Here is a 13959-nt window from a genome sequence, read left to right on the forward strand (position 1 = left end):
CCTATCTATGGCTCCGTGGGTGTTCCTTTTTGGCCTCACCATATCCTGCATTCTTGTGCGAGGAGTGGGAGCTGAGACTCCGCATGACACCCTGCACGACAGAGGGTATAGAATTTAAAGTGACATTATCACATGTTGGTAAAAATGGGAGACGTTCCATCTAATACTGATGGGAATATAGATTGTTATAGTCACTTTGGAGGACTGTTCTTCACTGGAAGGTTAATAAAATATTGTAATCAGCTACTTGGAGAGAAATATTGCCATCCAAGACCCCAAAGAAATGTAAGAAGATAGCTAATTTGATACCTTTATTGTTTTGGGTCTATTTAGTATTAGTGACTTAGAGGCAGCATACTGTAGGTAGAATTTTAAGCTCCTTTCAGTTTTAATTCTTTTTTTTAAATTATAACTCCAAAAGCTTCCTCCTGCCTAAATGATTAGTGAATTGGTTCCCAAACTTTGCTGCACATTGCACTCACCTGGGGATCTTTAAGAATTCTGATACCTGGTTCCCACTCTCAGACATTGTTGTAATTGGTATGGGGTGTCACCTGGGTATTGGGAATTTTAAACCATTTGTTTAGTGGGATTTTCAGGTAGGCTGTGTTAGCTCAGAAGACTTCATTCTTCCTTTGTACCATATATAGAGACAGCTAGTGTTCCACTCGTGGGGAAGGAACTGCAGAGGAAGTGAGGGATGGGAGACAGACCAGAGCAGAGAATCTGGGAGAGTCCTACAGCCGGAGACTTGACCAGGTCTTTATCAAGATTAGGTGACATGACCATATGCCACAACTTATATAAGCAGGTGAAATGAACTTTATGAATGTGTTTTATTTAATCCTGTATATCCAAAATATTATCATTTCAACATATAATCAATACAAAAATTCATTAATGAGATACTTTATATTCTTTCTCTCTCCTTTGCCTTTTCTCCCCCCCACCAGCTCTTCAATATCCTGGGTGTGTGTATACACTGAGCTAGCCACACTCTGAGTACTCAGTAATCACATGTGACTAGTGGCTACCAAACTGGGCAGCACAGGTCTAGATTATCTAGATTTCAGAACTGAGTTATCTGACCACAGAGACTTTTAAAGTAGATGGCATATTTAAGTTGTCCTTGGATCCCCGATTCTCTCCCCAGACCATTTTTCTGCATAGATTTTTTGTTTTCATCAATACGTATTCATTCGTTCCATGTCAGACTTTCTTAAAAACAGGCTTATTAATATATAATTTATATACCATAAAGTTCACTAATTTAAAAGTGTATACTTTAATGATTTTTAGTGTATTTACAAAGTTGTACAACAATCACCATAATCTAATTTTAGCACACTTTCACACCCCCAAAAGAAATACCAGTCATTCCCTGTACCTCTTTCTCTCATTACCCTTGCCCCCCACTCCTCTTTCAGTACCTGGCATCACTAACCCACTTTCTGTCTCTAGATTTGCCTGTTCTGGACATTTAATATAATTAGGATCATATAATATGTGGTCTTTTGTGCCTGGCTTCTTTCCCTTAGCGTAATGTTTTCAAGGTTCATCCATGTATCAGGACTTAATTCCTTTTTATTGCTGAATAATATTCCATTGAATGGATATACTACATTTTGTTTATCCAATCATCAGTTGATGAATATTTGGGTTGTTTACACATTTTGGCTATTAAGAATACTGCTGCTATGAACATTTACCTGTAATATTTTTATATGGACGTATATTTTCATTTCTCTCAAGTATATGCCTAAGAGTTGTGTTCCTGGGTCATATGGTAATATGTTTAACTTTTTAAGAAACTGTTTCTCAAAGCAGCCATACCATTTTACATTCCTACTTGCAATGTGTAAGGATTCCATTTTCTACATATTCTTACCATCATTTGTGATTATCTTTTTGATTATAGCCATGATGGTGGTATCTTGTCATGGTTTTCATTTGCATTTCCCTAAGAAGTAATGTTGAGCATCTTTTCATGTGCTTATTAGTATTCATGTATCTTCTTTGGAGAAATATCTATTCACAGTCTTTGCCCATCATTTAGTTGGGTTTTTTATCTTACTGAGTTGTAAGAGTGATTTTTCCATATTCTGGATGCAAGTCCTTATCAGATATATGAGTTACAAGTTTTACTTCAAATCTTTGGATTGTCTTTTCACTTTCTTGATACGACTGTACTTAGAAGCATGCAAGTTTTTAATTTTGATGAAGTCCAATTTATCAGTTTTCTCTTGCCGGTGCTTTCAGTGACTTATTTGAGAAATTATTCCTAATCCAAGATCACAAGGATTTATTCCTGTGTTTTCTTCTAAGAGTTTTATAGTTTTAGCTCTTACATAGAATCTTTGTGGTGTAAGGTAAGGGTCCAAATTCATTTTTTATTTTTTTATTTTTTGTATGTGGCTATCTAGTTCTAGTCACATTTGTTGAGACTCATCCAACATGAATTAGAAATTTTCTTTTGTCACCTAATTTGTCTATTTTTTTATGTCATACAGTTAGTAAGTATATAGGTTCATACTTAAGAGAGTTTTCACTAGACTGCATTGCCTCAAAGATGGAGATGTATTTCATGTATTTTGTTGGTCGGCATGGAGTCTGTAATTCTGATCAGAAGTTGTCCCAAATTATGTGGTGCTGATGTTTCTGTTCACTGTCATATTTCCAGATCTGTCATGTTGGCATGTTCAGAGAAGAGAATAGCCGTGTATTAAGGAATGAGGAACTTACAACTAGATAAACATGTGGTATAAGTGGGAAGTAGCATTAGACCCTTTCTTTGTTTCATTAACATAATTACACTGAATTCAATTTAATCTCTTGTTCAATAACACTTGAGCTTTAGCTTTAGTTTTAGCTAACCCCCATAAAAAGCAACTTGTGATTTACTTACAGAACAACAACAAAAGGAAAGGTAGAAAAAGTGGCGGGGGGAGGGGGCGGATGGTGAGGGGAATGAGTGTAAGCCTTTTTCAGTAATAGAACAAAATCCCTAAAGTTCATGATGGGAATGGATTGACAGTGGGCATTTAATAGTCTATGGTTTTGTAGATTTGACTCTGCCTTAAAAGACAAACCACAATAGTAACAAAAATCAATAAACCCTAATTCAAAATACCCTGTAAATAACATGCATTATTAATCAAGAACATTTGGGGGGAAATTGTCATTTAAGTTTATTTTAAATGATATCAGAATTAGAAGTGGTGGTTTTCTTAGGTAATATATCAGTAATCTATTGCTGCATAACAAACCACTCCAAAACCTTAAAATAGCAACAGTAATTTATTTTGCTTACAAATCTGCAGTCTGAGTAGGATTCCTGACTTGTTTCTGCTTCATGCAGTGTCACCTGTGGTGGCTCCATTGGGTGGCCAGAGGATCCGCTTTCAAGATGGCTCACTCACGTACTTGGGAAGTTAGCTGGAGGCCTAAGTTCTTCTCTATATAGTCCTTTTCACCACTACTTGGGCTTTCTCAGTGTGGTGGCTGGGTTCGAAGAAAACAAGGTAGAAGTTTGTGGCATTTCCATGACCTAGTCTCAGGAGTCACATATACTCACTTCTGTTATATTTACTGGTAGAGACAGTTGCAATGGCCAGCCTAAGTTCAAGGATAGGGGGCGTGAACTCAGTCTACCCCTTGTTGGAGTCATTTTGGAAAAATTTAGTCTACTACATGTATATGTTTCTGATAAATCCTTTGGAAAAATCCATTATTAATGTTTAGAAATTAATAGGGGAAAGCTAAAAGTAAAATATCTGAGCAAGAAACTTTCATTTTAATTTCTTTCTGTTTATCAGTAATTTATTTTCAACTGATTCTATTAAGAATTTCTGGAACTTTGGATATTCTAAATATATAGTTAATTGTGCAAATAAAGGAGGGAAATCTTAACATGAATTATGTAGATATATTCTCAGGGGTATGCAGAGGTTATCCACTATGTTGGAGGTTCCCAAGACCACCCCTAGTTTGGTGATTTGCTTGGCGGACTCAACAGAACACAATGTATAGTCGTACCCATAGCTAAGATTTATTGTAGCAAAAGGATCCAAAGCCAAATCAGCAAAGGGAAAAGGCACATGGGGCAAAACCCAGAGGATACCAGGAACAAGCTTCCATGTGTCTTCTCCCAGTGGAGTCATGCAGGATGTGCTGAATTCCTTCAGTAACAAATGATGACAACACATGTGAAATGTTTACCAGGGAAGCTCATTAGAGACTCAATACCCAAGGCTTTTTCCTTGGAGGCTTGTCATGTAAGCACTCTGTTTAGCATTACCAAGATTCCAGATTTCCAGAAGGATGGCAGGTCTTTAGCATAAACCATATAGTTGGCTTCAACAAATTAGGCACAGTGAGCCACCCTTATCAGTCAGGGTGGTGGAAACCCTCCTAAAACCCAACTTCCTAGACACTAATTAGCCAAAGGCCAACTTTGCAGGCAGTCTTTTCTAAGGGTAGCTATTTCAGGCCTGCTATGTTCATTCTTTTCTGTACTTTAAAAAAAAAAAAAATCATTCCCAAATTTTCAAATTGTTCTTGGTTGACCCATTATCTCCATAGTTAAAGAAAAAGTTACAGATGAATGAGATGTAACTTGGCCGTTGTGATTAAACCCAAGACCAAATATTGGCTTCTATTTAAACTTGAAAACTTCCTGATAGTATGGAGTTAAAACTTTCAACAATTTTATTTTAATTTAAATATATTGGCTGTGTAATGCTAATAGATGGATTATGGTTACAGGAACAAGAATGTGCTCGTAACTTTCCACCACCGTCTTCCTTAAGTAGTATGTCCTTGGAGAAGCAAGGCAAAATAGCATATTAGTTAAGAGCATGAATTCTGGAACTACCTGTATTGGAATTCTGGTGTCTCTCTCCCTCCATTCCTCCTTCCCTCCCTCCCTCTCTCCCTCCCTCCTCATCTGTCCAATGGGGATAATAATAGTACCTACCTTTTAGAGTTGTTGGTGGAATAAATGAATTAATATAGTAAAATACCTGCGAGGCAGTAAGTGTTAGCCCCTATATCATCATTCTGTGAATACAGTGATTGTTTTTAATTGAAACCAAAATCAGACCATCTATTTAGAAAAGCGTTAATATGATTCTTGGGCCAGCAGTCAGAATATGGGAAATGGTTTCTATCCTGAGTTTTTAAGGGTATACAATTTTCATACCTTTAAAGTACAGTCAGAGTTTGGGGAATTTACTGTAAAATTGAACCTAGAAATATTCAGGGTCTTCAATCCTAAGTTACTATATCTGCATTTAACCATTACCAATGGTTAGAGTACCAATGTGACTACACAGTTCAATAGGATATTTCTACAATGAACTTAATTAAATACCTGTATAGAAAAATAATTGCTGTGCTGTTGCTGTTGATTGTTGTATAGCCAGTGATAGAGTTATGTTTGGCTAGGAAGGTACAAATGGAATTAAAATCTTAAAAAAAGCAGAGAAATCTTTTGCAAGCAGTGTTACTTATCTAGTAAAACAAGTTTTCTTAGTAGGGAGAGAAGTACACAAAGAGTTACTTAAATGAGAGAATGAAGTTAATATTCTTAACATTTCTCCTTAAGGACCAGTGTAATGCGGAGAAGCACGCAGATGGAATTATAGTAAGTTTAATCTAATCTTTTTGTTTCCCTTTACTTCTGCAGAGCATTATAACCAGTCATGTCAGGAGAAGCCTGCATTTCTACTTATTTTTCAACACAAATTCTTCTTTTACCTACTCACTGCTTTTTGTTGTTGACTCTTGCAATTTTCCTTGAGCTCCTAAAGTTGGCCATCTCTCAGCAATCATTTGGAGGGGAAATGTCAATCTTAAAATTTTTCTAAGTGTTGGTCCATATTGTATCACTTTGCATGTGTGTTAATTTGAAAGGTTAATCATGGTGTGAATACGCAGCTTTATGACTAAATAAGGCATAACTCATAATGCTACATTTCTTGTCAAACTCTTTTCTCGGATGAAAGCAGAGGGTGGGGGGTGATGTATATTGAAACATATCTTAATCTATTTAAATATGTTTATAGGTTTCTATTCTTATTTTTAGATTTTGTGTATTGTGTTAATTATCATTGTTACTGTGGTACATACTGCATTTTTGTTGGAACAAGTTGCAACACAAATTCTTTGACTTACAGACATTTTCTTCTTCTTTCCTCCCCTTGGCTTTTTACTCTTCCCTTATCAACTGCTCCTCTAAACAGAAAATAAAATTTTATTGCTAGTATTTCTCAACTGGAAATAAAAGTTAGAGTGTGAAGGTTTGTAATTTGAGCTACCCTAATTTTATGGTAACTAAAGTAAGTAAGTGACTTCTGTTCAGACTATTTCTGAAACGGTTTTTTTGTTTTTGTTTTTGTTTTTTGTTTTGTTTTTTGTCCTAATACTTTATAAATGCCAGCTTGTCTGAAATCTGCAAACTCATTTTGTAAATCTTCAAAACCATCTAATGTATACTAGAAAGGATGAGCATGTTATCTTTATATTTGAATTAAAATGGAAAAATTTAAATATTGGTGTTGCTTGTATATTTAAGAAGGCAGAGATAAGAGAAACATTTTTGAAATTTGAATTAAATACATTGGGATTTTTTAATTTCTCTTTTCATAATGTGAGTTTGGAGTTTGAGCCACACTGATACAAAACAATTATGTGATACAAATACAATGTAATGTGTCTTCCTGAGGTATCAAATAAGATTGTAAGCCTCATGGAAAAAGACTATATTTGTCTAGCATTTCATGGTCCCCAAAAACCCTAAGGAAAATCACCTTGGCATTATTTTATGTCTTTTCCCTCAGACCAAAATTAGTTCCTTTTTATTATGTTAATAGTTTTCTAAAGCATACCAAAAATGTTTGCTTATTTGTAATTAAAAACACCTAGAAAGTATATACTCTTAGGAAATCTAATCTTGCAGAAAACAAACATATTTGAATTATTTGATCAGGGACTGTAGCATTTTTTATTAAAGAGTTTTTATTTTGAAAAAAGAAAGGAACTGTTCATATTTTGGGGCTTGGACCCAGCCCTGCCATTCATTAACTGTGACCATGGGCAAGGCATTTAACCTTAGAGTAGGTTCCTCTATAAAGATGTGACTGGTTCTACCTTAGAAGGTTGTTGTAAGGTACAGAATGAGCACATAACACTCCATAGTCTTAGCTATACATACATATATGACTATATAATTTAGTATTTATTGCATTTCATGAATTTTATTAATGTCACAACAGTTCAGGGCTGAGGATTGTCATCTGTTTGCATTTCTCAAGCGCTGCACATACATTTCGAAACAAGGGATAGAAGGGACTTTGGCATATTTTAGCCTGAAGTTGATTGGCCAAGGACTGGAGATGAGTGTAGAATAGTTATAGTTTCTGTTAACAGCAGCAGCAAATGATATTGAGTACTTTAAGTATACATGCATAAAAAGTATAATAAAAGAATATTCTTCGGTTGACAAACCTAATCTTAGAACATTTCACCTGGAAAACAAAATATTTCATTCAAAAGATAGAATCCTGGTCCCTTTTTCCAAAAGTTGTTTTCGTAGTCTCTTCAGTAATTTTTCTTATATAATGAGTGGGGACAAGGAGGTGATATATTCTCGTTCCAATGAATCAAAGTATTAATGGTGGGATTTTGCCTTTGTGAAGCATTTGGAGCCCTTTGTAGAACACCACTATGTAAAAATAAAGAATTTATTTTAAGGACAACTCCAGGACTCGTTGAGACACTTACTTGGTTATGGGCTGGTTTGGTATCTAAAAATAGAATCGTAAAGTAATAACCAGAAAGTCCTTAGAGACCGTGTAATTCAGACAGTTCTTCATTGTGCAGACTGGGAAAGAGGCCCATAACAGATAGGAGACTTGCCACATCCTTGGTTGAGCAAGGATTCTAAGGAATGAAAATCCCAAACCCCTGCTTCTGTGCTTTTCCCAAACCTTTAGAACTTTCCCCACACATCACTTTACTAGGTTTGTGATTATCAGTGATTGTTTTCAGAGTTCCTTCTCTAAGTCTTTATTTTCCATTCAGAGTATTTATGGTATGTATACTGTTGGAGTGACAAGAATCCGAAATCTTGGTTCAAGTCACTTGGTTTAAGAAATCTGATTTAATGATTTCAAAATATGCGGAGAGAGGGACAGTTTTTTCTTTTTTTTTTAATTAAATTTTTTTAAAAATGAGAATGCTACAAAAACTTTGCCATTATCTCCGTTTCTAGTGTTAGGTACTTTAAAATTTTATGAATATTTTTCAGGTTCATTCATCAGGAAAGCATTTCTAATTTCAGTATTTTCTGTTATAGCCTGTACCTAATACACATTTGAACTTTAGTTTCCCAGAGGGAAAGCTAAAGAAATTTTTATTTCTTAGGTTTTGTCTAGTATAGTCTTCTAAGTGGTGGTTCTAAACTTTACTCTGGCAAACACTTTTGTTTAAAATCCCCTCTCCTCCATATAAAAATGCACCAGTAAGCTGTGGAGTCTTGTTTTTAAAATGCTGTCATGCTGGCAGAGTAATTTCTTGGTTTGCAATCAGAGAAACCTAAACTTTTTCTACTCTAAAAGTGTAACCACATGTTTATATTTTTCTAAATCCTCAAACAAAACAAAACAAAACAAAAACCCTTCTTCCCCACACTCCCCGAATAAAAGCTACATGCCTTTAGCGACTAAACTAGGTGCCCATACTGTTCAGTGCGGTGTTAAATGGTGGCAGTAGTATGGTATGAAGATAAGGTCCTAGCAGTGTAGTACATTAGCTGGGCATAGGTGTGATGTTATTAACACCACAGCAAGGGAGAGCCTTTCATCTTTCGTAGAGAAACAATATTTGTGGTGAATTAAAAATTTGAGAAACACTGAATTGAATTGAGAGATTTTTATTTCGGCTTCCTGAAGTCTTCCCTCACCATTTTACAGCTCTTTCTGAATTTTTACCTTCCTATATGACAGATTCATTCATTTTTCCTCCTTATTATGCCTTTTTGGGAACTCAGAGACTTCTGTATATAAAAGCTATTTCATTTCCTCTTTCTATTTTGACCAACATGTCTGTATAGCTACCCTCAGGACTTTACTGTCAGAAACGTGGGCAATTGCATACATTTGGGAGGGTCAGCACTGGAAGGGCATTTAATTAAAAATAACTATGTGTTTCTTTATCTCAGAGTACTATTAATCCTGTAGATGCAATATATCAACCTTGTCCCCTGGAACCTGTGATCAACACAATGCCTTCCCAGACTGTCTTACCTCCAGGTATAGTATTTAGAAAAATGTTTCACAGATTCATTGCTGAGAAAAACTTAATTTGCGTAACGGTTGTAGTAATCTTGAAGGGCTTTTTCTTTGTTTTTTAATGAGTAAAAGGAATTTTTAAAAAAATAGTGCAGCTGAAAATGAACTGGGAAAGGGTGATAGTATTTTTTGATATTGGGGCTTTTTAAGTACAGTGAAAGGGCTTCTTGTTTTCAAAGTGAGATAGCAGACAAACATGGTTACTAAGACATGGATTAAATACTGTGATTCAGGATTTATGATTCCAAGGAAAACCTTGGATCCAAGTGTACCTTGATCTGCTTGGAGGTTTCCAGGAATGTTCTAATTTGGGGTATTCTTTATAGTTCTGAACAATACAGATGGTTTCATCTTGGTGGACTTTAAGATAATGAGAAAGGGAAGAATGAAATTTATGATGTCTGCCAATTAAATAGATATGTATTTTTAAGTATAGAAGAATAAATAGTATTTTCTTTTTAAACTGGCAAAGGAGGACGTAGGGCCAACACCCAACTACTATTTTTACTTTTTGTTGCATCCAACATATCTTTCCTCAATGATGACTTAGTTTGGTCAGATACTGGACTGGAAAAAAATCCTTTTAAAAGATACAAGTATATGAAATACTTTTGTGAATTTGTATATATCCTTAAGAGAATGAACTAATATCTGTTCATGGGCTAAAGAGGAGATACTGTGCCTCATTTCAGATTTTATGTGGTTTGATGTTTGGAAACACTTTATCGTCGTCAGATATGTTTGCTGGTTTTACAGAACAGTTGTATTGAGGTATTGTCCAACCATGACTGGTTTCTTGCTATCCTGCCTAGTGTCTTGGTACTCCGTAGCATGTCATCATTGGGTTTAATGGGTATGGGATGTCAGAAAGGAGTAACATGGGACTTGACTTAATGGAATATAGTTTCAGAAATTACTGACCTTTGCGGTTTTGAATCCCACATAATTGCAGTTAACAGAGTTGTGTTTGGGCTGTTTCTCCAACTTATTTCACATGTTCAAATCTCTTAGAACCTGCTCAGTTGTGTAAATCAGAGCAGCGTCCATCTTCCCTACCAGTTGGACCTGTCTTAGCTACCTTGGGACATCAGACTCCAACACCAAATAGTACAGGTACAGATTTGTGTATTTCCTTTCCTTCTAACTCCCCATTTAAATTTAAGATTTGTGTTTGATTACTGATGGGGAAAAAGTTAAAGAATATGTGTTGTATATTTCTGTTGGAGATACCATAGTTTTACCATTACAGTTCTGTACATGAAATGGTTAACTTTGTGATTGAACCAAAAGCTAGTAATAATTATAATCTAAATATATTGCAGAATTTTGTTTGTTCGTTTATGATTTATTTTGAAGATCTATATTGACTTTTTTAAAAATTTGCTCAAGGTAGACTTGTATACTTTCTTATTGTAAAGGAATCAGAAAATACAGAAATACAGAAAACAAAAACTGAAAGTCCTCTTTACTCTTCCCTGTCATTTGTGTACATGTATGTACATATATACCTATATTGTGTATTTTTACTGTTGTTTTTGTTTTTACCCAAATGAGATCTTGTGTTTCTGTGACTTTCACTTTTCATTTAACAGTGAACAGTTAGAGACCTTTCCATGTTCGTATAGTGAGGTCTATAACATTCTTTCTACAGTTGTCTGGACAGGTATTCCCTGTTTTTCCACTGATGAACATTTAAGTTGTTTCTAATATTTTCCTATTATAAGCAATACTTCAGTGGAATATCCTTGTACAGAAACTTTTAGCACGTATGTAGTTTTTAGAATGGATCTTTCAGTCTTTCATATTTTTACCAGTTTTATGGGCAGAAAAAGGGATACTTCATTTTAGTTTGCATTTTTAAAATTCATTTAGACTTATGGTCTTTATTTTTTCTCTGATTTACATTAATGCTATCAATGTTAGCATTAGATTTATTTCTTGTTGTAAAATGAATTTGGTTTACATTGAGTTAACCTGTCAACCAAAGTCAAGGAAGTACTTAGTGCTTTCGTGACTGTTACACCATGCATGAAAAGGTGGGAGGTAAGCGGTAAGTGCCTGCAGTTGCATCACAGATTTCTTTCCTGGACAGATTTCTTTTACTGTGTAATAATGAAAGATTATCTTGTGATTTTAGCCCATTTTGAAATTTGAATTAGTAAAGGTGCTGATGCTGTTACTTTAGGGTCTTTAATATTTAACAGCATGGGCAGAGATCTTCTCAATTTGAAAGAAAGAAAGCAAAAATAGCTGTCTTATTTAAAGCTCTTGGGAAAATGCTGGTAAGCACTTTGAATAATGAGGTTGAAATGCTTAGCTGACTTTTTTTCTGTATTTCATTACCTGTGTCAACCTCTTATTCATTTAAAAAACAGGGCCTGTGTTTTATTGTGTTGATTATGTCTGAGTGTTGAAACTACACTGAGTGTTGAAGCCAAAATTTGTTTATTTGGAGATACATAAACTAGTTACAAATTTTGAAAAAGTGAGCACTCTTCTTTATGTACATTAACTTTAGTATAAATTATTTCAGAAGAAGATATTTCAAAAGTATAACATTTTAGATTTGGTGGATTTAAAGAAATTTAAAAAATTAAATTAGTATCTATTTCTTTTTTATTTTCAGCCTCATTTTTTCATCTTTTCCACCTTTCCTTTATCTTTCACTAATAATAAAAAAGAAATAACAGAATAATTGAGAAAATAAATAATATCCTTTTCTCTCATAAGGAAAACTTCATTTGTTTGCAGTGCCCATTCAAACTCATTTTTTCTTGGGCATATTTTCAGTTATATGATCACCTGGAGTATTTGCATGTTAATCATTTGTAATCCCTGATCTCCCCCCCCCCCCCATTTCAGTAGGAGAAAACTTTTTTCCCATTTTATTGCTGCTATTGGAGGGAATAAAGGGAATTTAAAGTTATTTGCTAAAACAAACTATGTTTGGAATATCCACAGTAAGCATTACCTTTTTAGGTGAGAAACTTTTTGTGTCGTTTTTAAAATATCTTTGTAAGCGTGACAGCCAAGTGGTAGGTAGATGCTCTCTTTCCCTAACTATTGAGCCATAGACACAGGAATGGACTGAAAATCCATGAGTGGGCTCTGGATTCATTTTTATTGCTGCTATTCTCAATTTTTTCTGGAACTGTGGCCTTGACTTTTAGATTGCCTGCCAGCAGTGACTTAAGTTTAATCTCCACAGACATCTGTAACAATTTGGCATAAATTGCCTGAGAGCCTTTAGATGCTCAATAAGTGCTTGTTAAATTGATCTCCATGTTCCACTGTTCTGTTACATACTTTTATTGTTATTACTTTGTTACTAGACAGTGAATCAGATGATCACCATTAATCCAGTCTTTCTCTGGATCTCCATTAATTTCCATTTCCTTACTACTGAGGAATAGAAAGATGACTCCCCTAGTCTCTTCCTTTTCTACATTATCCCATAATAGCCCTCTGTTTTTCTCTGACTTAGGTGGAAAAGAGGTGAGGAGTTTGGATAGTGAGTGCTCAGGGCTTTGTGCAGAGCTTTTGTGCTTTCACATGTGACTGCCAAAACATTGACTAATAAGAATGTGATATCCTGAACAATATTTTAACATTCACGTGGGCTTTGAAATTATTTCCATTTTGTACTGCCATTGGCTCACTGCTGCATTTTTGGGTATCGGGATCTACTGTATAAAACAAGAGCCCTGGCTTCCCACTGGTACTGGTATCTATTATGGGACTTGTAGCACCAGAACTGACACATTGTGATTATAATCAAAAGGGCTCCTTTCCTGTTATTAAAGATAATTATAGAATGGGAATATAACATTTCACTTATTTAAAAGGCTGTGCCCTATTATATAATGCGATTTGCCCTTTTGTCTTGTTTAGTTAGATGTTAATTTTCTTTACAAATAGTGTAAGGACTTTTGCCAACTTAACTCTTGATTTTAGAAAGGTCTGCATTGACCCCATCTCCCTAATTTCTTCCCCTCTCTTACCAATATTGTCCCCTAATTAAAAACTTTTTAACCTCCTAGGCAGTGGGCACTCACCACCTAGTAGCAGTCTAACTTCTCCAAGTCATGTCAACTTGTCTCCAAATACAGTCCCGGAGTTCTCTTATTCTAGCAGTGAAGATGAATTCTATGATGCTGATGAATTTCATCAAAGTGGCTCATCCCCAAAGCATTTAATAGAGTAAGTTGATGAACTAATATGTATGTATTTAAATGACTCTCCTGATTTTTAAAAATGTAACTTGATTTTGAGTCTGGTGTTAATAATGACTGATTCCTGTATAAGGTATTATTTGGAAAAAGACAGCTTATATTTATGTGACTTATTGAGCAAAGCCAATTCTCTGAGAGTGTTGATTTTACTCCTGACTTAATTTAAATGGAATAAATTAGCATCAGCTGTAGTAATATGCCAGTACTGTTCATGGAACTCGGGGCATTATTTCTTTAGCACCAACATTAGGAGAGGGTCAAATGAGAGCAAATAAGCTACCGTGTTTCCCCGAAAATAAGACCTACCCTGAAAATAAACCCCAGTTAAGATCAGCCAGACGGATGCATTTAGTATGTCATGACGATGTTCCAGAAGA

The 13959-nt window shown here is 35.0% G+C and overlaps 1 protein-coding gene across 14 annotated transcripts in view; it reads left to right on the forward strand.

The window, feature by feature from the left end:
* OSBPL9 (oxysterol binding protein like 9) overlaps nucleotides 1-13959 on the forward strand; it is a 129801-nt gene that overhangs the window by 94137 nt on the left and 21705 nt on the right. For 7 of the 14 annotated variants that reach the window (XM_019742781.2, XM_019742783.2, XM_019742788.2 and 4 more), the window contains 4 exons: nucleotides 5606-5644; nucleotides 9221-9311; nucleotides 10362-10463; nucleotides 13391-13550. In XM_019742781.2, coding sequence (XP_019598340.1) covers nucleotides 5606-5644; nucleotides 9221-9311; nucleotides 10362-10463; nucleotides 13391-13550 — 392 coding nt within the window. The remainder of the gene's footprint in view (nucleotides 1-5605; nucleotides 5645-9220; nucleotides 9312-10361; nucleotides 10464-13390; nucleotides 13551-13959) is intronic. The other 7 variants (XM_019742782.2, XM_019742784.2, XM_074334714.1 and 4 more) reach the window with 1 other exon arrangement.

The sequence above is a fragment of the Rhinolophus sinicus genome, linkage group LG06, assembly GCF_036562045.2.
Source record: "Rhinolophus sinicus isolate RSC01 linkage group LG06, ASM3656204v1, whole genome shotgun sequence".
NCBI classification, from domain to species: domain Eukaryota; kingdom Metazoa; phylum Chordata; class Mammalia; order Chiroptera; family Rhinolophidae; genus Rhinolophus; species Rhinolophus sinicus.